This window comes from Convolutriloba macropyga, chromosome 10 (assembly GCF_964194025.1).
Source record: "Convolutriloba macropyga chromosome 10, txConMacr16.3, whole genome shotgun sequence".
NCBI lineage: Eukaryota > Metazoa > Xenacoelomorpha > Acoela > Convolutidae > Convolutriloba > Convolutriloba macropyga.
Genome location: NC_134477.1, coordinates 16,768,572 through 16,796,228, shown reverse-complemented (window position 1 = coordinate 16,796,228; position 27,657 = coordinate 16,768,572). Strand labels below are relative to the sequence as shown.

General features: G+C 36.1%; 1 protein-coding gene across 1 annotated transcript; it reads left to right on the top strand.

The window, feature by feature from the left end:
* The first annotated feature begins 4,305 nt into the window (after positions 1 to 4,305).
* On the top strand, positions 4,306 to 15,844 carry LOC142347939 (chymotrypsin-like protease CTRL-1). Its single transcript, XM_075399103.1, has 4 exons — positions 4,306 to 4,335; positions 8,000 to 8,343; positions 14,403 to 14,490; positions 15,640 to 15,844. Exons 2-4 carry the CDS (start codon positions 8,103 to 8,105, stop codon positions 15,842 to 15,844), a joined length of 534 nt encoding a protein of 177 aa, XP_075255218.1. The 5' UTR covers positions 4,306 to 4,335; positions 8,000 to 8,102.
* Positions 15,845 to 27,657: the final 11,813 nt, after the last annotated feature.

The following is a 27,657-nucleotide window of genomic DNA, read 5'->3' as shown; positions in this document are numbered from 1 at the left end:
GTTCCTCAAAACGAAAAATTGTTTACTTTCCGGTTCTTATTGATGGGTTCTTTCCAAACAAAACCGCATTATAAATCGCTCTAAATTTGGACACTGAGACCTTTTTTTCATTGCCTAATTTCATTGATTCATTACAGCTTCAAACTGTTCCGAAAAACTTACGAAGTCATACTTACGTACTGCAAAAAATATTTTTTTCTGGCCTTGAACTCATCTCCCAATTACTTTAAAAGACCAAGCATGAAAACGATTTTTATCTTTCACTTTGTTTGTTTTTTTTGTTAATTTCCTTTTTATTTTTTTATACCTATATTTTGCACCGTGTAGCATTAAATCGATGCTTAGTGCAAATAGAAAATGCTCTAGACGATGTACTGTGTGTTACTATGGTTCGTGCAAACGCAGATACTAGTCTACGTAAAATTTTTTGTTCTTCAAAATATGTTCTGAGAAATCATGTTTGGAAAATCAATGTGTCCTTTTGTTAGCAAGAAAATATTTTTAGCTCTATGAACACAGTGAGAACGCCACCCACAGTAAGGACAACACAATGAGCACAGTGAAGATAGCTAATTGAGGGTAGGAAAAATTGAAATCATGTGTATAAGCTGAGCTGTTCTTAGCAATACTATATAATCTTAAGAAGTCTTTGAAGCAATTCTTCTATAAAAACACTCCGCGGACACTTCGTTTGAAGTTTATGTGACTTCTGACCCAAAAATAAAGTTCCAAAACATCTCCACAAGCGTCTACAAACAAACCTACTTACAGAAATATAAGCTTCAGTAGAGTTCCCAAACAGAGTCCCCCACAAACAGAGTCCACTTCTCCACAAACAGAGTTCCCAAACAGAATTCCCAATTTAAATAGCACAAACTTAAACTCCAATCTTACTTGCTCTCCAAATTCGAGTCCAAAGTTTGACCACTGCTTGACAACAAGTCTTTTATCCACTTATCATCTCCTGTTGTTTAGTTGACTTAAGCAATCCTCTGATGCATCAAAGTGACAAAGTAACCTAGGATTGTTTTAACGGTGAGCTGAAATTTTGTTTTATAAAAGCTCTCTGGGCCCATAAACTATTAGTTAATGGGAATATAGAGACAAATCTTGTGATCAAATATTTTGATTAGAATTCATGGTCGCCAGAAATGCCATTAGGCACAAATCTTGGTCCGTTTATTTACACAATTAATATCGCATTTTACATTCCATACAACCGTCTTTGATATAAATCTTTTATGACTTTCGTTGGTATTTTATGTTTACTACCATTTTACAATAATGATTAATCAAGAGCCAAAATCAAAAATATCGATTCACATGTTGAAGCGGTTCAGTTATTTTTATGGCACGAAAATTGGCATTGTCTTTTCAACAGCAAAGATGAATATAAGCACATACATGGATGAATTCAAGATAGTAAACCCTTCTGTAATCAAAAAAATTACTTCATACATTTTTGACCCCTCCTATTCTATTAAATGTTTGAAGCCAGGAATACATCACAAAATATTCGAATTTTTGTCCTCATCAAGTTTTTGTTGAGTTGTCTGCGGACATGCGGTCTGTAGACAAGTAGTTCAGCCTACTACTATTGTCTAGTCCAACAAAGTTCGAAAAGAGGAGTCTTTTTTATTGCAAAGTGCTTAGTCCTGCCAAGGTATATAGAGTGTTACCAGGTATAAAACTAGCTTGAGTTTCTACAAAAACATGCCAAAGCTGATCACCATCTATATTGTCAGCTGATTGTTTTTTTGTCAAGTCTGAAACAATAATCACTGCTTTCCAGCAACTATACTAACGACTTGTTCAATTTGTTTTTTTAAGCAGTTAAAGACCAAATATAATAATATTGTTGCTGCTTTCCAGCAACAATAGTAACGACGTGTTCAATTTGTTTTTTTAGCCTTTAAAGATCAAAAATACTATCAAAAGATTGCGTCGTGAGTATCAAACAATTAGACATATGTTTGGTTGTGAAAATATTGTTACTATTATTAACAAAGGGACTCGTGTGCACATAATACTCGATTGCCGCTCAAAAAATTTCTCGAGATAATTTTCTATCAAATAACTAGCGCGTGCATTTAAGGATATAGCATTCAGCTCAATCCAGCAAATTAATGAAATTGTTTCAATAGAAGGCCAATGATACTGGCCATTAGGAACACTAAAAGATAAAACAAGCAATAAAGTCAAATAAAACAATCGGCAGTGGTTACGACACAGCTCAATATCTAACTATTTCAAAGATTTAGTCAGAGAGCCAGAATAACATCAGATAGAAACTAAACAGCAAAATTGACTTGCAAAAGATATGGGACTTGTATTATTTGAAAATGAATTACAAAGAGAGAAAAACAAAACAACGCAAAGATTCAGAACACGCTTGTGCTTTATGAAAACAATTAATTTTAAAGTCAATAACAACCAACTGAAATATTTTATTGGCTTTTTTTTACATTTCAATACAACCATTGAGAGCTGTTATTATCTAGAGTGTCGAACGACTACAGAAAAAACTGTAACTGGCATAACTGGAAAAGTTGGTTAGGTTTTTTTTATTAATGTGATAACGTGATATTGTCTTTATGTGATAACCGGAGTAGACGGTAAAAAGAATATCAAAAAGTCCAGAATTAAATAAAAAATTAAGAAAACTCGTAGTAAAAGTATCAACGCAAAATACAATTCGAATTACGCAAAAACTGGCCTTACTATCCCTATGCGGCTGATTAAAAATATCATTGATCCAAATATTTGCATTATAGATATTTATGCAGAACGAGAACAATAATTTGTGATGCATTTTTTATTAATATCGATTTAAAATAGCAGAAGGCCCAGAAATTTTTAGATTCTCTCGAGCTGGAGCTGGAGGAAAAAGACCATGATTTGAGTGAAAAAAATTTGTGACTAGTTTGTATGTCTGAAATACTAGTTAACTTGGAAAAAGTGGGCTAAAGCAGCATAATAGGTGTTACTTTCACGAAAATTGAATAGAATCGTTTAATTTTCAATTTAGCTGAAATTTTAACCAAAGGATTCCGTTGAAACGATTCAGCGATTTTTTTTAATGATTAAAAGTAAATCCAATGATCCTATCGTTTAGCTGACTTAAAAAATTAACTCTCCGTATTTCTTCCGAAAAAAACGAAATTCAAATCTTGTTAATTTTATATTCTACGCTGGACACGTTTTCTAATGATACCATCCACAATTTCATTTGAACAAAAAACCAGTGAGGATATAGTTCCTCCAAAAGAGTCTGTTCAAACAATTCAGCAAATCTTTTTTTATGTTCAAATGTAAAACCAATGAAACTACCATAAACAATTTTTCAAACCATTTTTAAGCAAAATTGATCAACATTTTATCAATGCGTTAAGACTTCATGTGGTCTAATAAAAAATTTAAAATCTTGCCGAAAATTTGCAAGAGACGTTTAAAATTTGCGATGTGCGAAGAGAAATGAAAAATGTTTACTCCGCTTGGCAGATCACTAGAAAGAGTGTTTATTTTTCTCTTTCCTGAGGAATATATATTTCTAGCTACATTCTTGCATCACGTTCTTGTGGTTGGGTGAGTATGTACGTAAAACAGGCTTTTCCCAATTCCCCGCCATTTGTATTACGGCCGAGGATTAAGTCCCTGCCGACTGAACACCCATTTTAGTGAATTTTTTTCTTGAAATGGAAAAGGAGGAGCGGAAATCACAAAGGATAAACTAAAAATAAACCAAAGATTTATTTCCTGAAAACAATGGAGGAAATTAGTCAGAGTAAGTTAGGTATCAGAAAGTAGGTCGGAATAAGTTCTATGCATCCGTATCCCTATAACGCATCAAAGTCTCATCTCTTTTTGTGACCTAATATACAACATGCTCCTTGGGCTTCGCAGTCTATGCAACAGATGACGACGTTTTTAACACATGCTGGATACTGTACTCTTAATGTCTTTCCAAAAATTTAATATTATTTCAGCACCAATTTGCGTCGGCAAACGAGTTAAGATGACGTCCCAAAATAATTGACAGCCGTTTTTGTTTAAATCGTCAGCAGGAAATTATAAACCTCCGAGGAAAAGTTGTGTTACTTTGCAGTAAATTTTTAATCAACTCTGGTTGTGATTACAACATGCACACAACGTGCAAACCTGTTTGTTGATTAGACTGGTTACTCATTGTATAATTTTATCGGACTCTGATCAAATTCAGAACGAATGTTCTAGCGTCTATCAAAAAACTGCGTATCTCTCGGACATATTAAGCCCGCAAATATCGAAGTGACTTCTGCAGAGTCACGTGATCTTGCTTAAAACACGCAATTGCAAGTTAGAAAAGGCCGAAAATTCATGGCTATGTATATAGGAGATTCTATAGTGATTTTAACTTCTTGCATTGCAAACTCTCAGCATTTTTAAACTTGCACGCGCTGAATTAAAATGCACCCACTACATGCACCCCTTTAAATGCATACCACTATGTGTTGGGGTCTACTAATCCTGTTACTAAATAGAATATGGCTGTTAAACATTGCCATAGGCTGGTATTCCGACGAGCCACAAAGCAGTTTTCTACTACCACTGTCTGTGATAAGTGAACGGTAACATGCCGTAAAATGTAACTAAAATAATCACAAAGAGAATTATTCAAAACTTTTTTCAAGAAATCATTTTCGTAGGGTCTTTTATTTTGGATTTTAGCCACCATTCCCTACCACTTCAAATACATTTGTGCTCGGCCAATAGATTTTAAAAGAAGCTCACGCAATGGCTCTCAGGCAATATTTCAGTCTACATTTGCGACAATATTATAAATCGGATTTTTTCCATTTGTGTCGCTCAGCTTAGTGGGTGCATAATATTTGCACTCCCTAGACGCACGTGCCATATTTTTACCTAATGATTTATATGTAATGGCACGTTCTCTATAACTGGGGGAGCATAACCCCAGACATTGAGAATTTTATTGTGTAAGATCATACAAACTTCTTACAATATAGTCTTATAAGTTTTTATAAGATTATGCGTCGCCTGACTAAGACTTTGCAAGACAATTTCTCATGTCTTGCACAATAAAATTTTTTATCAGGTTTGATTATATCTTACATGATAAAAGTTCACTTTTGTCAGATCTTACATGATAAAAGTTCTGTCATATAAGATCGTGCACGATAAAAGTTCTGCCCGACAAAAAATGTTTATCGTGTAAGTTCTTATAAGAATCTTATAAGATCTTCTAAGATAAATATTACCTCGTTAAGTCTCAGAACAATACTGCCGTCGAATTAGAATCAACAAACATTTTTTGTTTCAAAATTGGTTAGTTGACCGATTATTTTTCACTTTTAGGAACTTGACTACGTTATACGGTTATATTGAAATCATTTAAACATGTCTTATCAGATCTTACACGACAAAAATTCAGCCCTTGGTGATCTTTTATCGTGTAATATCTGATAAGATATTTATCAGATCTTGTAAAATAACAATTCAGCAAAATTGAAATATTATCTCATAAGTGCTTATAAGATATCTTACAAGATTAAACTACGTAGGGCAGAACTTTTATCGTGCAAGACCAGATAAGATCTTACACGATAAAGATTTTTGATCAACATCTTATCAGATCTTACATGAAAAAAATTCCAGAATCACTGGGGAACGTACTGGAGGGGCACAAACGGAAAAGATCCCATAAATCTTACTATTTTTCCGTTACTCAATTTTCCGAGTCGGTCAAACCTGTGAATCGGTAACAATCGTTAATGCGGTGAAGCGTTTAAGCATTGCAGTTTTTGGATCCAAATGCAGTGAAAAACCATGCTGTCAGAAATTACACATCTTACACATTATCATTTCTAAAATAATTGCAAATCTCACCAATTTTCCCAGATTCCAATTGTTGTCCTAAGTTAAAAAAGAAAAATTTAAATTTTGTGAAATCCTTCAACACGTCATGTGGAACTTCAATGGCATATCTTACACATGTTATGTTCGTTTGGATCTGTTCTGGGTGCGGACCTCTAAACGAGTAGTTTCCTGCACAGAATAGGTGCTTATAATGCAAATTTAGAGCGTGAAACTTTTTAAACGCCAAAAATTTTCAATGTTAGAAATTAGAAATGCGAAAAGGTCCTGTAAACGTAGCCAAAAAGTAACTTCCCTCTTCAACCCTGCATGTTGCGTTTAAGGCCATCTAACGTGAATCTGCAGAACTTACTTCAAAAATCTGACTGAGTATCGCAAATCACTCGATGGCCGCTGAACTTGATCCCGAGGTCGTTGAAAACATAGTTAGGGGCCGGCGGGTGCTGTCTACTCTACAAACATTAAAAGGATTAATTCTGTACGTATTCGGAATGCAACCTTCTTGACGGGTTTCGTATACTACTTATACGATTCTTCTAATCTTTTTTATGCGGTCATCAATCGGCGGTGTAATCAAAATTTTTAAACGTTGCACATTTGGAAAAATGAAACTCTCGAATCAAACATCATAAATTTCACCTTTTTTAGGGACATGAAGTGCCACATCCGGGTGGATCTATTAAAAACTTGCGGGGAGAGTCTAGAAAGAAAAAGATTTTTAAAAAGATGAACATTGTAGAGCTGTTTGAAGAAAAACCGTTTTATAGCAAAAATATTTTCTGCACCCAGATTCAGTTTTCCCTTATTTTTTATACTACATAATAGCGAAAAAATGATATGCGTTCACGTCTAAATATGCATAAGAATCAGAAATCAGGGAAACTCATATTTTGTAAAATTTGCCCCAACCGCTTTTGATTTTTTTCACTCGTTTTTACCTGGCCATCACTAAGAAAAATGTCTGTCGTCGAACTTACATTTGTAATAAAAAGAATTTTTTTCAAAAAGAAAAAAGAAAAAAGTCAAATAATTGAAACTTTTATTTTTTTAACTTATAGAAACGGTAATTTAGAAAAAAACTTGTAAGTCCGGGAAAAAGAAAGATTAAAAAAGTGAATTTTGGTGCCAAAAATCACAATGTCAGTTCCCCTGACATATACAGACTAATTTTCGAGCCGAATTGGAGAGAAAGGAAGAAAGAATATTTTGGGCGCATTTTTTGACAATACCCTTTATCGGGACTGTCTAGGGGACGAGTCCCTCTTATAACAGTCCCCCCGGGTGACCACCCAGATTTTTTCAGTAGTGAGACTGCCTATTTCAATATTGACTGGTAAAATAAGTGCTGTAGTTATCAGTACCTATAGTTACTTCCTGCATACCGTGAATGTACAGTTACTTCAGATGAGATTTTAAAAATAGATTAATGTTTAATTATACAAAACTACGCATCAATAAAGTTGACACAATTTTGTAAATTAAAAAGTTGATTTTAAAATTTTGTACAAATAAAGCAAAATAACTAAATAGGTTACGCCTAATCAGTTGTCTAAACACTTGTGCGCGAAATTCTCCTCAACCATCTAGACAAACGCGAAATGTTGTCTGTGACTTCATGCAGTGTCACGTTAACAATACTTCGACCTCCATCAAAGTTTTCTGCTTCGAACCAAAGTTTCATTGCAAAAAAATACAAAAAAAGTTTTTAATGGCGTCGAGTTGCAAATATTTGCTTAGATAAGACTTTTTCGGATCTAATTTTATTTTCCACATCTCTAGAATATCTTACAAAATTTCCCGACTGATTTCGCACACAATGTCACGAGTTTCATCTAAATTTTGAAGACATCAAGAAAAAAGGGAGCAGTAGCTGACAGGTACAGGACTGGAAGCAAAAGAACTTGCATAAGAGATTTGGTGAATGAGTCCTGGGGGGGGGGGGGGGGGGAGGAGATTCGATGTAAGACATAAGCAGTGACTTAATTCTTTTTTCCACCACTACTCGCAGCATTTCTGATATTAAGCTTTGCGATGAAACTTCGACCCGGCTCGCTCTCATGCTTGAGCTAAGAGTCTGGTGCAACCAGGTTTGGTAAAATTTCTAATGAACTCGGCTTTACCGTAGGTCAACTTGCTGACGTTGTTTTCGATATTCAATTTTGTCAAAAAAATTCAACGGTTAAAGCAACAACGTTAATAATAAACTGTCCTCACATAATCCTCTTAAAATGAAGAAAATTCCTTTGTTTACTTTTTTCTTATCAATTATCATCCCAAATCAGCGAGTTAGCTGCGGAGAACCCTCGGCACACGTGAGCAAACGGGGCATAATTAATGGTTACACAGCGCCTCAGAGGGACTTTTATGTGCTGATAGAGTTGACGTTTCACAAAGGAATTGTGAAGTATTGTGGAGGAACTATAATATCCATCAGTTATGTACTTACAGCGGCCCATTGTGTTATGAATTGTAAGTAGAAGGAATATTTGAGCTCGATAGTTTTCCCGGTCGAAATTTATGGCTATACTCATCACGAGTGTCAGAGCATATCAGCAATGGTTCATCGGCTATCAATTTAAACAGCCCAGGCCTAGGTACAGACTCAAGAAAAGACAATGCTCGACCAAAATGTATTATGAAAAGACCATACTTGACTCATTTCAGATAGGAAAAGACGTTAGCTGGACTTTAAGTCATGCTTGACTTTAGCTCGACTCACATTTCACTCAAAAGACTTTAGCTCGACCAAAGATTTTACAAAAAGACTTTAGCTCGACCCAATGTTTGCAAAGAAGACTTCCGCTAGACTCAAAAAAATTTTTTCATGGTCCAGTTAAAGTCTAATATTGAAACATTCAAACATAAGAATAAAGTTGTTTTCAATGACCAAACATGGAACTAACAGCGAAAGAAACAACTCAACTTCTGCGCTCTTTCTGAAAGCATTACTTGCCAAATGACCTCCAATTGAAAATGGCTAATTGGCATACTTCACTCAATCTGAGCATGGCTGATTGCAAGACTTCACTCAGCATGAACAGATTGATATAAAATCAGAATAAACGAGACTCTTTAATAGTCTGACCAGAGAATATCGACAGTGTAAAAGGTTCAAATTGGAAATTTCGAACTTGAGCATGTCGATAAAGGACAAAATGGCCGCGCCCGCTTTTTGCTGTAAATTAGATCTGTTACGCTAAGGTCAATATTAAGGTTGCTGCTTGGGGGCTGCCGCCGGGGGTACGGGAGGGGGGGGGGGGGGGTGTTTTCAGAATTCGTTGAGTTGGAGAAGTTGTATTCGAGAAGTTGTTCGAGAAGTTGTGTTCGAGAAGCTTTGTTCGAGTTGTGTTCGACTTTGTTTGAGAAGTTTGATAATGCTTGCGGATGAAGTGTTTATCGATTTGCAGCTGATTGAAGCTTTGCTAGATTGTAATGCTCTCTTAATATTTGCTTTGACGAATGTGGAATCCTCTAAGACTCATGGTACCATAAAATTCTCATCGTATGTTTGCGTGGACTCAGAGCCGTTTGATATGTTGAAAACCTCATGTCCCAAAAAGGAGTCCTTGAAGAAGGTAAAACTGTTGATAAATGGAAACGTCAGCATGTATCATCGTGCAGTTATTGCGGGCAAGAGTCTGCAGAAAAGTAAGTGATTGCTAGACACATTGCAAGGGTTCATGAATCTGCGATGAAGCCTGAGCCTTGCGAATTGCGACAGTTTTCCATAATCTATCTGTGAGAAAGAGGATGTCGAGGGTGAGTGGGAGAAGGAGAGATCTTTGTGATTTGATTTAAAATTGCAGTTTTGTTTTCTAATAAATGATTTTTTTTAATTAGCTCTCTGTTGAGGAGTCGCAAGTCAATAATCTCTTTTTGGTTTTTGTTGAAAGCTTTTGGTTTTCATGACTTTCGAAAAATTTCGTTTTAAAAAATCAATTGATTTTTCAGCTCTGTCACATTTTTCTTCTTTGTTTCAAGGTAGCTAAGTCTCTGTACAGACAACGTATATTTTCCTAGCAAGCCGAAGTAGAATTTTCATAGCTGTTTCGACCGACGATTTGGCTTTGATACTACGCATTTTCTTTTAAAAAATCAATTTTGGATATCATCAATATCTGAGTTTTTGAGGTTGTTCTTTGTTTCCGTGCTGCAACAGCAAACTAAGGATGAGATCTCAGTGGCGTTGCTTCAGTGAATCCATTAATGTTTTAACGGCTGTCACGTCACACCGTTTTCTTGCTGAACTATCTGATTTATAAAAAAAAGTTTTGTTTTCGTTGTCCTTTCTGAAGTCGTGTTACAATATCTGGACGATGACAACTCTGAACTGCTTTTTTAAGATGTATGAAATAAGAGGTTTCAATTAACTCCTCAATTATAAATCAAGAGGTATAAATGAAACTTTTTGACGATTTCAGTTGATACCTAATGTTTTAATTGTTTGGAAAATAATTGTTTTCAACTTTGCCCTTTCCGCAGTTCTTTTAATTCTTACAAAGTTTCATTAAGGAGAGGTTTGATAACTTTTGAGGAATTTAGAGATCAATTTGTTTAGGTGTTATCTGGTGTCATTTTGATTTTGTTATTTTGTTTAAACATAGAGGTCTTGTTTTGGGTGTAGTTGAATTTTTTATTTTTACGTTTGTCTTGTCCTGTAGTCTTGTCATTCGCAGGTTTCATCAACCCTTCAATGCGGTCACAATTTCATTTAGTGGTTTGTTAAACATTTCGTGACTCTTTGAAAGTTTTCTATCTCATCCTCATTTGGTAGATCAATAAGTTAAAAATTCAGATGAGCAAACGCACATAACTGACATCCTTGTTCATAATTATGGCTCATTCCTTATAACTCTAGAATATTGTTCTCAGTGTTTTATTTGTACTGTCTTTATCGCACAATTTTCCTTTCAGTTACAACGCTGTGTTTAAAAATTGAGCTATTTTCTTTGAAACATTTGTTTCAGGCAAACACTACAATAAAAAACTGTTTACAAATGCCTTTGTTGATTAATACAATTTTCAAATTTTAAACCTTCTGTTTTGTTTCTATTTGTAGAACAAATTAAGTTTTTTTCTGTAAAGCAAATGGAGACAAATTGTCCGTTATTATAATTGAAACAACATTTTGCTTTTCTCAATGCCATTAGTGTTTTGTTTAATCAAAGTTAGTTCAAATTCTTTGATGTAAAGGAAAAATGGCCTAGCAAGACTCGTTTTTGCAGCAAGTCTCATTGTTGCAAGGGGCTGTTATTATTCAAATGGTTCAGCGTAGTCGGATGCCTGGTTTTAGAGAAAAATTTGGGTTTCCCAAATCCTTACTGTTAATGCGTCTAAGACAATCGAAATAATCTTTTCTATAATCTATCAAAGTATAACTCAAAAATCAATTTTAGAGAAAATTGAAATTTCTATGATGAATTGTTATGACGTTTGAATTTCAATAAAATTAAATTAATTTTTAAAAAAAATCATATAGCCTTATGATTTTTAATGCCTAAATAAAATTCCTTTTAATTGAGCTATTAAAGCTGCAATCGGAAAATTGTGCCTTCAAATCATTTCGGCTACATTTCGAGTGATAATGCTCAAACCTATTTATTTACAACAGAATTGGTCAGTTAATCCGTGGAATCAGCATGATGAAATCATAATGACCAATTAATTTTTATTGGTGCTCAACTGTAACATTTTTCATGGCTTCAAATTTATTTGGGTATAAAATTTTATGTTACCATGGGTTTTTGTTATTCCGTCAATTTTGGCCGATCAATATCTTTTGCGGAGTTACGCAAAAATTGAAAAAAATACTACCTATAAGCTCTTTAAAACTAAATCCATCTTTGAAGCGACACTGCGCACACTTCATATCTCGATGAACGATTATGTCTTGGAGTTAAATTTTTTAGCATTTTTGATCTTTCTACGGTTTAAATCCCGTCTTGTAGCAGTTTCATCGGATTGATCTCTTAATTCATTCACATAAATGATTTATGAGATAATGCACAATAAACTGTTCTATTGGTTTTCTACACGGCTTGTTGAAAGTTTGAAACAATTCATAAGGTTAAGTCCAATAATTGAGCTCAAACCAAAATTGAGCTCAAAAGTTCACAAATTTTCGAATTTTTTGTCTTCCTTATGATTATCAGTAAGAGTGATTAAGAAACCTTTTTCAAAAAAACTTAGAGAGGCCCTCCTAAAAAAAATTTATGTGAATGAAGATAATAGCCGCCTTTCTGCCTTTTTACAACCCAATATTGAAAAAAGAATTTAATCAGAATAAGAGTAGGTAAATTGAGATGCTGGCTCAAATGTCAAAAATTTATCTAAATTGCAGTACAAAACTGCCTCAATTGCGCAAGTATAATGAACTCAATCTACAAATTAAAGTCAAATAGCCCTTATGCCAATAAGAATTGGCGTTTGATCAAGTGAACTCTAAAAAACTTGATGAACTAAGATTTCATGAACAGACTTTATCAATTTAAACCGTTTATTTCGATATTGATCGTTTGACTTCATCAAGTGAAGTGTGTGTCGTGAGGTTACTAAAAGATATTAAAAACGGAATAAAACGGCGGGAACTTTTTTTTGAAGCAAATTGGAATTTCTTTTCTTAAATTTTAAATGGCAGGCAAAAGCGTAACACATTTTGAGTGAAAAGTACGAGAAGGCATTTAAGTTTTTTTTAGTTCTCCTATGAACATTCGTTTTAGAATTTGTTACAGTATTTATAGTCCAATGAAATGTTTTCTAAGGTCACATTTAACTGCTGAGTGACATTGGGATCCCATATAACAAAAAGTATTGGGACAATATCACTCAAATATTTTAACTGAATGAAAATAATTAGAAGCACATTAAACTATTTTCAATCGAAATGTATAAAATTGACTGAAACTTAAAATTCAAGGAAAGCTAATTTTTTTGTCCCAAACGAAAGAAATTATTGAACAATTATATGCTTTTTGGGGATAAATGAAGACTAAATTTGTTTTCACGAAGTTCAGTGTCAACATTTAGCCTCTTTTTTTATTGGTCATAATTTATTCAGTTTCTTTTTACCTTGATATTTTTGAGGGTCATTTAGAGAGCGAGATAAGTGACTGGTGACTGACTAAAAAGTAATCACGCACAACAGTCAAAATACACTTTTAAAGAGTATCACAAAAGACGTCAAGCAAATAAAAGCAGTTGAAGACTGGCATTAACACATGATCAAATTCAATTATTTGAGCTTTGCAGTTTGAAATAATTTAAGATCAAATAGTTTCAGACTCGGTATTCAGCGCGTTTGTCCGTTTATTCCTGTAATACATATAAGTGCAAAATATACTGAACGGCAAAAGTAAGTTAGCAACACTATTTTCACGAAGTAAAAATTCAATTTTTGAGGCATTTTTCATTAAAATTGTCTCGAGATTTAAATACATACAATAAACGAATTTAGAAGACATCTTTTGTATCTTACTTTTCGCAAAAGGGGTTCCGCCAATTTTGCGAAATGAATGAATATTCGGAACGAAAAGTAGGTTACAAGTCTTGTAGCACGTTTCCGCTCAATTTAGGTATCTATTATTCCCGCGCATTTTGAGCATGCAATAAGCACTTTAATAAAAATTTAATTGGAGCTTTCAAAGCTTTAAAGTGCTTTAAATACATGCAACCACAAAAAATGATTTTTTCCCGAAAAATCCCTCGCACATCAAAGGCTTTGTATATCAATGTGGGACAAGCCGATTTTAATGAGTATTAATAAATAGTACTAGTAAGTAGTAAAAAGTAGTAATAAAGTACTATAAGTAGTAATAAAGTAGTAATGACTTACTACTAATAGTAATAAGTTAGGCTTAATTAATTAAGTAATAATTAAGTTAGACTTCATTGCGGATTATATGCGAAATCTAGCTACATTGCGTGCGAAAAATTGATACATAAATGGAGCAGATGCGTGATTCAAGCCGTGCGAAAAATAGGTTATAAAGTTTGTACTTGTATTTCGCGGCTAGGATTAGGACACTTTTCCGAACACGGGTTGCTAATTTCCGGGTTGCTAAAAAGTAGCTTTTTTCCGCAATATTGTTCCATTTTCAATATATTAACATAGTAAAAAGGAACACGAGATACACGTTATGACATTTTAATCACAAATTTTATACCTTTAATAATTAACGCAAATGCAAAACTCAATCATAGTTTAACAAACGTGAAAACATATCACAATTTGAGACAACTTTCTTTTGACTGAAAAACTGTGACGAAATTCATCAACTTTACATTGGGATTTATGGTAAGTGAACGTTGTGTTTTATCTGAGTTTAATAGGTAGACGAGAGTACTAATGTAGTGGTGCAAAAATTGTCTTCGAAAAGTGAATTCACCTGGAAGTATTAATGCTTCAAAAATGATTTTTTCAGTGAAAAAAAATTGTTTTTTGTGCTAATTTACTTTTGCCGTTCAGTATAGATTTTCCATGAGCGCATTAGCAGTTTTTGTTGCTTTTGGCCTTTGCTTTTACTTTTCAGATCTGAGAGTGCATGTTCTTGTCGGTGACTTCAGTATTAGATGGTCTACCAAGAAACGCATATCGGCTACAGCCATATCACATGAAAGGTTATATTTTTGCAGTTTCTTTCATGCCGACATATAACCAAAAATGCAGAAAATATGCTTTCTGACAAACTAAATTGAGGTCATAAAAATGATGCTTAAAATTGAGAGGGATAGAATGGATCACCCAAAAAACACTTATGTAAAGTATATAGACCCCTAATTGTCTCTCAGTTAGTTTAAAACTTTGCATAACTTTAACAGTTAAGAACGAAAAAAATTCAGGTATAATGTTCAGCCCGAATTATCTACATAACGAGCTTCCGACCCAGCATATTTTTATCTATTGAACAGACCGCTGTGATCAGATCAACTTAGGAAGTATACTGGTCATACAAATCCATTTGAATTACGCACTGGGTATCCCAGATAGAGCTTACCCAAGAATGTTCCCAGGATGAGGTTCTCGCCAGACGAATTTGGCTCATTGACACGAGGGTCCGGTGCAAACGAACCCAGTCTGGAAAAAATATTGGTATTGGGCGATAATATTGGACGACAATGGTATTAATAAAAATAAAAAGGAAAATGATTATTGAACACGTAAAGTAGCAGATTGAAGCTCTAATATTTAAAAATTGAGAAAAAGTAACTTTTTCTCAATTTTATCAGTAAATTTTATCAGACTGCATCCAATTTTTTTCGCCTTTTCTATTCTAAAGATGTGTTGAAATTTTCTCTTTTTCCGAAATGCTAAAAATTTGTAGGAAGTGTGCGGAAATTCTGGAGTTTTTAGAGTCAATTCAAAATGTATGCAAGAAATGCGCTGAAAGTGCTGAGTTTTGAAGAGTTTAATTTGTGTAAACAACGTATTAGAAATAGTGCTGAAATTAGGTGGGAAATGAACTGAAAGCGCTAATTTCAGGAATTTTGGGAATGCTAAAATTATCTAAGAGATGTGATGAAAATGTAGAATCGTTCGCAAGTGCTGAAAAATTTTTTTATCCAATACATTCATCACCTAAATGTAAGCTACACATTCAGTACATTCGTTACATATTTTCACTACATTTAGCAAATTTCTTGCAAAAATTTAGGCGTGCACACGCTGACACCTCAACCCGGGGTGCATTAATGGAAGGTTTTGATAATATAACCCATAGTTAAAAATATAATTGCAAGTAGCCGTCGTATTTGCTTTGTGATTTTTAGTTTCAATACTTCCACGAAATGGAACGACATTGCACTGTTGAAACTTTCAGAGAGAGTGAGTTCGAGACTGAGCCTACCTATATGCAACAGAGACTATTCCTATTACGATATCGGTGTCTGTGGAATGGGAGAGACGCGAACCGGGAATAACCCACACGTTCTGCAGGCACAATTTCTTCTTATTTTCTTTTTTAAGAAAATATGAGCCGTAGACAACTTTTGGAGTGTTCAGTTTTCTCCTCACGAGACCCTTATAAAGCCGGGTCTCATGTACGTTCACACTAAAAAAGTTCAGGAAAATTTAGCTGAGAAAACGCCTTAACTTGCCTGAAACATTTAGGTAGTTTTGCCTTACCTGAACTTACCTTAAATTTTTCTGGAAAAATTAAGGGGCACCACCTGAAATTTTACCTGAAAATACCTTAAATTTAACTGACCAAAAAACACCTGAACAGTTAAGGTAAAATTACCGGAACTTAACTTAAAAACTTGTAACGGCTGATCTCCTTGTGTTTCACAAAGAAAGTTTTACACCGCCCAGTTCGTTCTGAGTGGTTACAAAATCTGTCCGGATACTTCGTTTATGCAGTTCGCTTTTGTAACTGTATATCCGTTCTGCTGTACTTACCGTTGCATTAACTAATTTAACTAACTTAGTTTTGGATTTTTTCTCAATTGAATTGGGTCCAGAGATCACACAATACGGGATCTCTTTATGTTTACCAGTTCCATCGTTTTGATAAAACAAATCTAAAGCAAAAATATATGCCTAAGAAATGTTATGAAAAATTGGTTTCTAACTTAATCCTGGGTGTGTGTGTGTTGCGATTTTCGCAGAGTACTCACGAGTTGAAGACTGGAAATCAGGACACAGAAAATTGAATTCACTGCTCGAGACGTTTTCGATACAAGACACAATATTTGATAGAATATTGCTCAAGACAAATTTTTGTTATCAAGACACAGTATAAATTTAACAAATATACTGCTCAAGTGTTTGGTTTTAGCAAGACGCAGTAACAATTATACTGCTAAAGACTCTATTATTTCAACAATTTTATTGCTGAGTTTAAATGCTAGCTCGAGTTGCTAGGCTGACAAGACAATTTTGACTGTTGACTATTGTGAGTTCTTATTTTTTGGTCATTTTGTTAACAATTTTTTTGCTGAAGTGGCATACGCGGCTGTTTTTGATTTGCTATACACAATTTCCTCGCTAAGGGGATGGACAATCCGGATAAAATTAGAGTACAGTAATAGTTTTCGTCCTACACATTTATTTCGATCTGATTTGAATCTGCGCTGATTTTTTTACTTCCTACGCATAGTTGTTATTGCTTAAGCTCAGCTCCAACATCGCCGGCCCTGTTTTCCTTCGTGAAAACATCATCGTCAGTTGGTAGTACTGGAGCGAGCTTCACTACTGGCCTCTGGTAGTATCCATCTTTCGTTCGAATTTTCGCTGATCGAATCACTCCGTCGGAACCTTCAAAGGTTTCGGTTATTCGACCCAGATCGTAATATCCACGTTTGTTACTCTCTTCCACTTACCACACAAGATCACCCTGCTGGAGACTTCTGTCCGTTGTGGTCTGCCATTTCTTTCCACTGTTCAACGTTGGCAAGTACTCTTTACGGAATCTGTCCCAGATGAGGTCTGCTTGTGTTTGTCGGAAGAGCTTTCTATGGTCAACAAATTGCTCTGCGCATGGCAAATATGGTAGACAAACGTTTTTGTTACCAAGTAGGAAATGGTTTGGGGTAAAAGTTCTAAATCAGTAGCATCAGAACTGACCGGAGTCAGGGGTCTACCATTTAGCGTCTGTTCAACAAGACACATCGTGGTTGACAGAACATCTTCCGTGACTGATCGATTGCCCAGAACTGCGTACATTGCCTTCTTGCAACTCCTAACCAGTCTTTCCCACACTCCTCCTGCAGGTGGGTTGAACTTCCATCTGAAACCTTGTTGAATCAGATGTTCTTCAATTCGCACCTTGTTCCATGCTGCTATATACTCTGCCAATGCTCTTTCGGCTCCAACGAAATTTGTCCCGTTATCACTAATCATTTTGATCGGTTTGCCTCTTCGTGCAAAGAATCTCATAATTGCGTTAAGGCAACTATCAGTGTCTAGTTTTGGTACAATCTCTATATGTACCGCTCGTACAGTAAGGCATGTGAATAGACAGCACCAACGCTTTTCGTTTCTTCGACCAATCTTTACTGTGAATGGTCCAAAATAGTCTACGCCCACATTCGAGAACACTGTTGATGCGACTAATCGTTCTTCAGGTAGATCTGCCATTACTGGTGCCTTTGTTTAGGCTCTTCCCTTTCGACATCTAATGCATTTGTTTTTGATCGATCTCAAAGCATTTCGTATGCCTAGGATCCAGAATTCCTGCTGAACTATGTTTCTGACATGTTCAGTACCTTCGTGATGACTATTCTTATGTTCATTTTGCAAGAATAAATCAACTACATGGTGCTTCCAATGTAACAGTATTGAATGCTTGGTTTCGAAGTTCAATTGACTTTTACCTATTCTGCCTTGAGCACGAATAATTACTTGCTGGTCAATGAATGGTAAAAACTGGAGGATTTTGCTGTTTTTTGGAATTTCCTTTTCAGCCTTGAGAGATTTAATCTCTTCAGCAAACTGTTCTTGCTGCAGTAGTCTGAAGATGCTTGCTTGTGCAGCCTCTCTTTCTTCAACACTTAGTGTTTTTGTTGCCGGTTTGTGTTTTTTAAATACGCGCTGAACGTATGCCATTGTATTTTTTAGTCGATGGAAATTGCTAAATCGTTCCCATTGAATCATCGGCTTCTTCTCTTCAACCTTTACTGAGAAGACCATTTCGTCATTGTGTTCGTCTGAAGCAAATGTTAAATTCACCTGTTCAGGCCATTCGTTCTCTCGTTGATTCAAACAGGCCGGCCCAGTGAGCAATTCGCTTCTCTTAAGTTTGTCAACATTGATCGCTCGTGTCCCGATGTCAGCTGGATTGTTGATACCACTCACATGATTCCACTGTCAAACATTAGTTGTATCCAAAATCTCAGCCACTCTGTTTGCAACAAACACTTATTGCTTACGGTGGGAGCTATGAATCCGTTGCAGAACAGTAGTGGAGTATGTCAAAAAGTTACATTTTTGAATCTTCGATTCGTGTCCCTTCACTATCTGTTCTTTAAGTCTCATCGCCGTCACTGCTGCTTGTAGTTCCAAGCGTGGTATGGAAAGGTGTCGCATCGGTGCGACTCTGCACTTTCCGATTATAAATGCTAAGTCTGCTGAGTAATCTTTGGGCTTTGAACGTAGGTATGCCACTGCGCACATTGTGTCTTCAGGTGCGTCGGCAAACACATGAAATTCCTATTTGTCCTTGGCTGCGCTGAAGTATCTTCTATCAATGCTGGTTTCTGCTACTTATGGAAGCTGGTCTTTCCATTTGAAAAACACTTCTTCTCCATTAGGTTCTATTGAGTTGTCCCAATGTTATCCATTTTTGGTCCAGATGCTCTTCAGGAGTCGTCTCATATAAAAACTGAATGGCGCAAACAGTCCAAGAGGATCAAACACTGAAGAAACTAGAGATAAGATCTTCCTTTGGGTGATTGGGCTCTCAACTTCTTTGCTTGTGCCTCTACAAACCTGTAGACTATCATCGGTAATCGTCAACTGAAGCCCAAGCACGGATGAACCTTCCTTGCTGGGTTCCACTTCAACCTGTTTTGTGTTGCTGATTGATCTTAACTCCTTTGGGATTGCTTTGGTTACCACGTCGCTGTTGGTGATCCATTTCTTCAGTTCAAATCCATGTTTTGAGAGAAGAGGTTGCAGTTATTTGAAAACCTTGATAGCTTCTTCAGGTGTTTCGACCGGCTTGATGAAATCGTCCATGTAGAAGTTGTTTCGGATTGTTTTTGCTGCAATTGGGAACTCGTCCTCGTTTTCGATGGCTACTCGCTTCAGAGCGTAGTTGGCACATGTTGGTGAACTCTTTGCTCCGAAAACATGACGTTGGTACTCGTAAACTTGCACAGGTTCGTTCATTGTTGGTTGCCACAGTAATCTCAAGCAGCTTTTATCCCGTTCGGGATCTTCCACTTGCAGAAACATTGATTCAATATCTGCGATTAAGAAAATTGGTCCTTCTCGAAATTTGAATTTTGTTCCGATCAACCGATGTAGCAGATCGGGTCCGGCTAACAACTTGTCATTTAGGCATACATCCTTGTATTTTGCTGCAGCGTTGCAAACACGGCGAACTTTACCTGGTTTGTTGGGGTTTAGAACTGGATGGTGTGGCAAGTACCATTCCTTTCCGAAAGTGCCTTTGACTTCCGATTTTTGATACAATTCTTTTAAATTTGGGTCTCGTTGGAACCTTCGTTCCAGTGAGTAGAGCTGATCAATGGCTGAGCCGTAGTTGTTTGGAAGATTAGGTTCTGGTTCACTCCAGAGCAAGCCCACTTCGTACCGCTCGCCTGTAAACTTTGTCGTGCTCTCTAGAAACTTCTGAGCTGGCTGTTTTTTCTTTGATTGACTTACATCATTTATTTTGGAAGCATAAGTTTCTATGTCCCACCATGATTGGATATTTTCTGCCACTTTCACATCTTCTGTGAAGGCAAAATGACAAAAATTTTGACTTTTCTTGCCTGTCATGGGACCACTGACTACCCATCCTAATTCTGTTAAGACGGCGAAAGGCTCACTTCGTGTTCCAATCTTATAGTCCAATGGACGTTGAATTTCGTAGGCGTCTTGTCCAATTATGATGCCTACTTCCATCAGGTTGAATGTTCTGTTAGGGAGAACACTCAGGTGTCTGAATTTGTTCTTCAGTTCCTTGTAGTCATATGTTGTCCTTCCCAAAGAGATTGGTGGGTGTGCAAACGCTTCAATTGAATGCATCTTTGAATGTAGTCCCTTTATTGTGATAGGAACCTTCTCTGTCCTCAAATCTTGCGTCCCATGTATGCCAGCTATGTTCAAGGTAACGTCCGTGCCTTTGGCTTGTAGTTGATCCTTGACATTTTGATCAATGAATGATACTGTTGACCCACTATTGAGAAAAGCGTAGGTATTCAACCTGTTACCACCGCTCTGAACCGATACCGGAACGATTTGAAGAAAACTAGTAACTTGGTTACTCTGGTTGATTGTTGCTGCGCTTACATTAACTGCGTGCCTACCCTCGTCCATTTGGTTTTCTAAGTTTAGCAGTCATTTTTGCTTTTTGGTACATCCATTTATACCGCAGGGGTAGACTTTACAATCTTTGATTGCATGCCCTTTCCCCAGACAATCATAACATAAGCGTTCTTTTCTCACTGCTGCATGGCCATCGGTGACATTCATATTCTTAAATATTGGACAGTTCAATATTTTATGAGTGCCATCCGCTAGTGGACAGTTGCTGTTTTGCATTTGCTTGGTTTTGTTCGCATTCGAACTCGCACTAACGTTTGAGGATTTCAAGAATCGTTTTTCCTTGTTAGCTTTTGGTCGATCATCTTCCTTTCGTTCGCTCTTGGTTGATGGCATTTCTTCATGGACAAAAGCCATTCGAGTTAACCACTTTTCAAGGAGAATGAGGTCGGGTCTATCTTCTTGGCACTTGTCCACGTAGAAGAACCACTTTTCTTTCAATTTTGGAGGCAGTTTTTTGATTGCCACTTGAAGTGTTGAACTTGAACGCAGGTCGCCCTCATAATTGCATTGCTTCAGTACATTAACTAGGTTGCTGATTGTTATTGAGTAATTAATTATAGCTGTTGAGTCGTGCATTCGAATTGGTTGTTGTTTGCGCAATGTGTTAAGCTGAGCGTCGACAATTAGGTAAGGTCGCCCAAACTTGCGTCCCACGCTTGAGCGTAAAAATCTCCCGAATAGCCCATTCCTGATATAGCTGACTTAACTTTACCTGTCAACAATGTTTTCAAGTGGCTCATTTTCTTTGAATCAGGTATATCGCGATGGTGAACCGTTGCTTTGAACATATTCGACCACTCCGGCCACTCTAGGGGGTTTACAACGAAAGAACTCAACTTCAACTTAGGTAGTTGACTACTACTGCTTGGTTTATCACGCCTAAACTTGTCTTGTTCCCGGGCTGAGTTGACACGCTCTCCGCTTGGTGACCGTGACTTAAGTACACAATCGCGATTGAAGCTTACCCTAGGATAATTGTTGTCGATCCTGGTTTTCGCACGATCGAAACTATAATCGTGCAAGTTGGAGAATTTATCCGAGTTATCGAGCCAAACGGAAACATCTTTGTTCTTCGGGGTTTTCCAGCTGAATGGTGATCTACTTCGAATACTAGGGGCAGCACTATCATCAGAATCTGATGCTCTTGCGTCAAGAGCTTCTTTCTCGTATTCCAGTTTCAGTGCACCTTCTTCATCAAAAAGTTGCAAATCCATTTCAAGCTCCTTCCTTTTCAACTTGAATTCAATTTTCTTCAACCTCATTTTTGATGCAAAGTCTTTCTCTAGAGCCGCAAGCTTTTCTGACTTTTTAGCTCGTATATCAGAGGAGGCCTTTGAATCATTGTCCCTGTTTGGGTTTCCATGTTCAACAGTGCGTTGAGAAACTCCTGCAACAGACTGTGAATTCTTAGCGGCAGTTGGTTCTGCGTCGCTTGCCAATTGAACGGTTTGATTTTGTTGATCCTCCATGTTTGTTTCTCCGTGAATGTATGGCAACCAATCTGCGTTTAATGTTTGTAAGAAGTTTAATCGTTCGGCTTCGTAACGTTCAAACAATTCAGGATTACGAAGAGTAGTTGCCCGCTTCCGAGAAAGAGTGCAACAAGAGTCGTCAAGTTTCAGTATCTGTTGATAAATGGTCTTGAGTTTGCATGATCTAACGTTGTTTCTGATTAGCTCCTGGCCCTCCTGAGTTTTTTCGTCGAGTCGTTTTTTTACAGTTGCTAATCTGTCTTTGCAAAACGTCTTGACTCTGCGACAGAGTCACTTCGCTTGTACTTTGGGACTGCAGCTTGAATCCCTACAGTACCTTCGTTTATTTGCTGTAGTTAAGGTTTGATATTCAACTTCTAATGCACTTTGCCTAATTGGCTTTGCGTCGTTGAATTGCCTGTTGAGTTTTGCTTTATTCCTTGATGCCTTTGGCACTTCACTTATTGAGTTGGACAGCAGTTTGTACTTCACTGTCCGGGTCGGCGGACCAAATGTAACGGCTGCTCTCCTTGTGTTTCGCAAAGAAAGTTTCACACCGCCCAGTTCGTTCTGAGTGGTTACAAAATCTGTCCGGATACTTCGTTTATGCAGTTCGCTTTGTAACTGTATATCCGTTCTGCTGTACTTACCGTTGCCTTAACTTATTTAACTAACTTAGTTTTGGATTTTTTCTCAATTGAACTGGGTCCACAGATCACACAATACGGGATCTCTCTATGTTTACCAGTTCAATCGTTTTGACAAAACAAATCTAAGGCAAAAATATATGCTTAAGAAGTGTTATGAACAATTGTTTTCTAACTTAATCCTGGGTGTGTGTGTGTGTTGCGATTTTCGCAGAGTACTCAAGAGTTGAAGACTGGAAATCAGGACACAGAAAATTGAATTCACTGCTCGAGATGTTTTCGATACAAGACACAATATTTGATAGAATATTGCTCAAGACAAATTTTTGTTATCAAGACACAGTATAAATTTAACAAATATACTGCTCAAGTGTTTGGTTTTAGCAAGACGCAGTAACAATTATACTGCTAAAGGATCTATTATTTCAACAATTTTATTGCTGAGTTTAAATGCAAGCTCGAGTTGCTAGGCTGACAAGACAATTTTGACTGTTGACTATTGTGAGTTCTTATTTTTTGGTCAGTTTCTTAACAATTTTTCTGCTGATGTGGCATACGCGGCTGTTTTTGATTTGCTATACACAATTTCCTCGCTAAGGGGATGGACAATCCGGATAAAAATAGAATACAGTAGTTTTCGTCCTACGCATTTATTTCGATCTGATTTGTATCTGTGCTGATTTTTTTTAACTTCCTACGCAATTTTGTTATTCCTTAAGCTCAGCTCCAACAAAACTTGCAAAAATTGTCATAAAATTTGAGTTAAGAATACCTGAAAAATACCTGAAACTCACCTTAAAAATACCTTAAATTCAACCTGAACTTTTAAGGTAAATAATTTTCGTTAAGGTAAATTTACCTTTAAAATTAAAGTTAAAATTTAAGGTGTATTTAAGGTAAGTTAAGATTTGTTCAGTTAAAATTAAAGGTGGTGCCCCTGCATGTATACACAGTTGTGTGTTCGTGAGTGTGTGTATATATGTGTATGTGTGTTTATGTGTGTATAAGTGTATTGTGTCTGTGTGTGTTTTGTGAGTGTGTATGTGTGTTTGCGTGTATGTGGGTGTGTGGGTGTAGGTGTGAGTTTATTTGTTTGTTTGTTTGTGTGTATGTGGGGTGGGGTGTATGGCTTTGGTTGTTTGTGAATGTGTGTTTGTGTGTGTGTGTGTGTGTGTATGTGCGCGCGCCGGGTGCGCGCGTCTGTGTGTGTGTGTGTGTGTGGGCAGGGGGCTGTGGGTGCATGTGAGTGTATGTGTGTGGGTGAGTTTTAGTCGGCAAAATTGAATCAAGAAGAAACTGATCCTTATCACAGGAGGAAAGTTTTCAAGAGACGTCTCATGGCTGCCGTTTTGCTAGAAATATCACACGGAATTTGAAGCTTTTCCACATACACATAAGAAAAGAAAAACAATAAAATAAGTGTTCCACTTTTACCAAAAACAAAATAATAAGTGTATTGGAACTGTGCCAAAGCTTTTGAATGTGTTTATCTGGAATTGATTCTGATTTTGATCAGATATCAAGTTTCCACGCTGAAATTATCTGCAACCCTGCCCTGTAAACCCTTATTGATGGATGCAGCTAAACATACCGGGAACATTTTTAAGTGCTCGGGGCAAGTTTCGCTCTGAAGAAAAAAAAGTTTTCTTTTATTTAACACGCATAACATTTTTTAAAATTTTTTCCTCTTCAGACTAAAACAATGCGGACTTTAATAGGCTATTTTTTTCTAGTCAAAATCTAATGATGATGAAGCAACCCATATCGTTTTGATCATCAACCTATTTTATTGGAAAATTATTAATAACTTTTGTCAGTCATTTGTATGGAAATGTTTCTCAGATCCTCGCAAATATGTCTCCAAATAAGACCTGGAAGTCGTGGCTACTATGGAAGTTGTCGAGGTGATTCAGGAGGTCCGGCATTCCCTCTTGCCTCTCATCACTGGCCTTACAAGCCTATATGTCTCTATGGCATTGTCAGTTTTGGAAGGAAATCCTGCGCGGGAGAGACTGTGTTCACGCGAGTATCGGCATTTCTGCCTTGGATAAGAAGTCATATGGATTATAATTAGACTAACTGGAATAATGCATGCTAATAGCATATAATGCCGGAGATATACAATGACCTTGACTTAAAATTCATTCTTTGATTGGAATTAAGAACTATGAGTAAAATTCTTCGAACATACTCTTTTTCTTTTTGAATAGCTTCTAATGCAAATATACGTGAATCTACGTTCAATATACAGTAACACTGACGCAAAGCAGCGGTGATAAGGACTTCTGTCATACCTGGGGCCAAATGGTGCAGATATGAATTGGTTATGGTAGGGTAAAAGTACAATTTAAAATCATTTAGTTGCGGAAAAACGTATCAATTATGTCAACAACAAATGAAATCAAATTTTCTCCGTGATAGGCTCCCATAACAGAGGTTTTGAAAGGCTTCAAATTGCTTAAGGAAATGAGCCCTCAATTTTTTGACAGTTTGAAATTTGAGGTTATTACCAATTGGATTAAATATGATGAAGTTATCCCAAGATTTTAAATCTCTGGCGATAAAGCAGTTCGCAAGGTAATTTGAAAAGTTTGCAAGTAACAGGCTCCTTTTATTCTTAAAATGTATTGAAATGGAAAAATTTTATACTGTAAATTTAAATCATGAGATGTCATATTTTTCTGTTGTAGCAAGACTTTATTGTCCAGTTTAATTGTTTCTCAAGTGAAATTAGAATAGAACGCTTTATTCCACTCAATAGTACAGTGCTATAGTGGAAATGACTACCAACTAGTGCATTCATAAGTTCAATTCAGGTATGAACTGGGAAAGAGCTCTTGATTGCATAATCTGCTCTTATTCCACACATCATTTTTTGCAGTAAGTGTTTTATTTCCTCTTGGTAGTTTACGTTTTGGTCGAGATAAACCGCTAAATATTTCACTGCAGTTTTTGTTGTAAACTTTTCGCCAGAAATAGTTAAGGAAAAAGTGTTGGTTGAATAATGTTTAATTTTGGTCAAAAAGCTTTGTAGTCTGTTTTTGATGTGTTCAGATTTAACCAATATCTATCAAAGTAGCTTGTTAACTTTTTCACAGAATCGTAAAGGTTTCTGTGTGCTACGTCAAGATCGATATTGGAAGCGTAAAATAAGGTGTGATATGCGTATTGAACAAAGTTGCATTGATTATTGATGTGCTTACTCAATTCACCGGCGTAAACATTGAGCTCGAATAATAAGCTACACATAACTAGCACACATTAGCTTAAAATACCATGTAACTGAGAAAACTGCAGCGTAAACTCCCAATGATAGTTGCTGAATCGTCTAATGGAGGAGAACAATTCCATATCTGTTTTAGTGTTGCATAAATACACATAAACACAATAACTAACAACTAAATTGAATACATAATAGCAAAATTTTAACACAAGTTTAATCGTCTGAAAAAATAAATCAATGTCTTTATAGCAGGCGTGTTATTTTTAAGATTGTTTAGGTCAACTTGCGTTAGACCATTCATCAATGATAGTTGATGAATCGTCTAACGAAGGAAAGACGTTCCTCATCTATTTTAGTTTTGTACAAATCCTCATGAAGTCAATAGCTTAGGTCCTCATTAACTCAAGAACTTAGATTGTTTAAGTCAATTTGGAGCTAATGCTGATGAAATAACTGAGCTATTTTTCTCATACAGATCGCTGGAAAAGAAATTGAAAAATGATTCAGAGGGACTTTTAGGCAGATTTTATCAAATCATGAATTGAATAATTGCTTTTGTTGAAGGAGTTGTGATTTGACATAACGCGCTTGTGGCTCGAAATCGCAGAGAAAGATTAAAAACAGTTCTCAGGTAATGGAGTTATGATTCGATTTTGTGATCATATGGTTCCATATAGCTTGTTTTTGATTCAAAATAGAGCGACAAAACGTGTGATCCAAAGCATCTTTTATCGTCTGGGAGGAGTTATATTTCGAACACCTTACACCGGGTATACATATGCGTTAGAAACAGAGTGCTGCTATGCACAGTCACCTAAAAAAGTTATTTACAGTCTAGAAGCTGCAAAAAGTTTGTGAAAAATTTTTGTTGAAAAAAGATTTAAGATCAGCAGCTCACAGCAGAATATCTCGGTGTTGGCCTGTGAAATTTTTTTAAACCTTTGTATGATTATTACTAAAATTGTTGATCATATAACTATGCTATGAAAGTTTTACTACATGTGACGATGCAAACACAATCCCGCGCCCTAGTGATGTCCCTTTCTTGATCTATTTTAATTTCTAACTCGTGAACTCTAATACCTTAATTCACCTCACGTTTACTATTTCGCCTTGCTTAACTATTTCATTAGTTTATGTGAAATATTTTGTGAAATACAATTTTTTCACGTTAACCGAAAATAATCATCTTTTTAACTTTGCAACTCAAACACAGATTTTCAATCTCGTTCTTATCTCAAAAGGCATTGGATAACACACTTTTAGGCAGAATTAAATGCAAGAAATGCAATTCTATATGGTAAACTTTACTGCACGTAAATAGTAGAACTTCAGACATATAATAGATTTAAATTGAGAAGCAGAGAAAATAAGATGCAAATGGGCCGGGGTTTTCTTATGCTGCAACAATTTGAGTTCCATGTAAAATTTGTTCAATTTTATCAGTTTTTT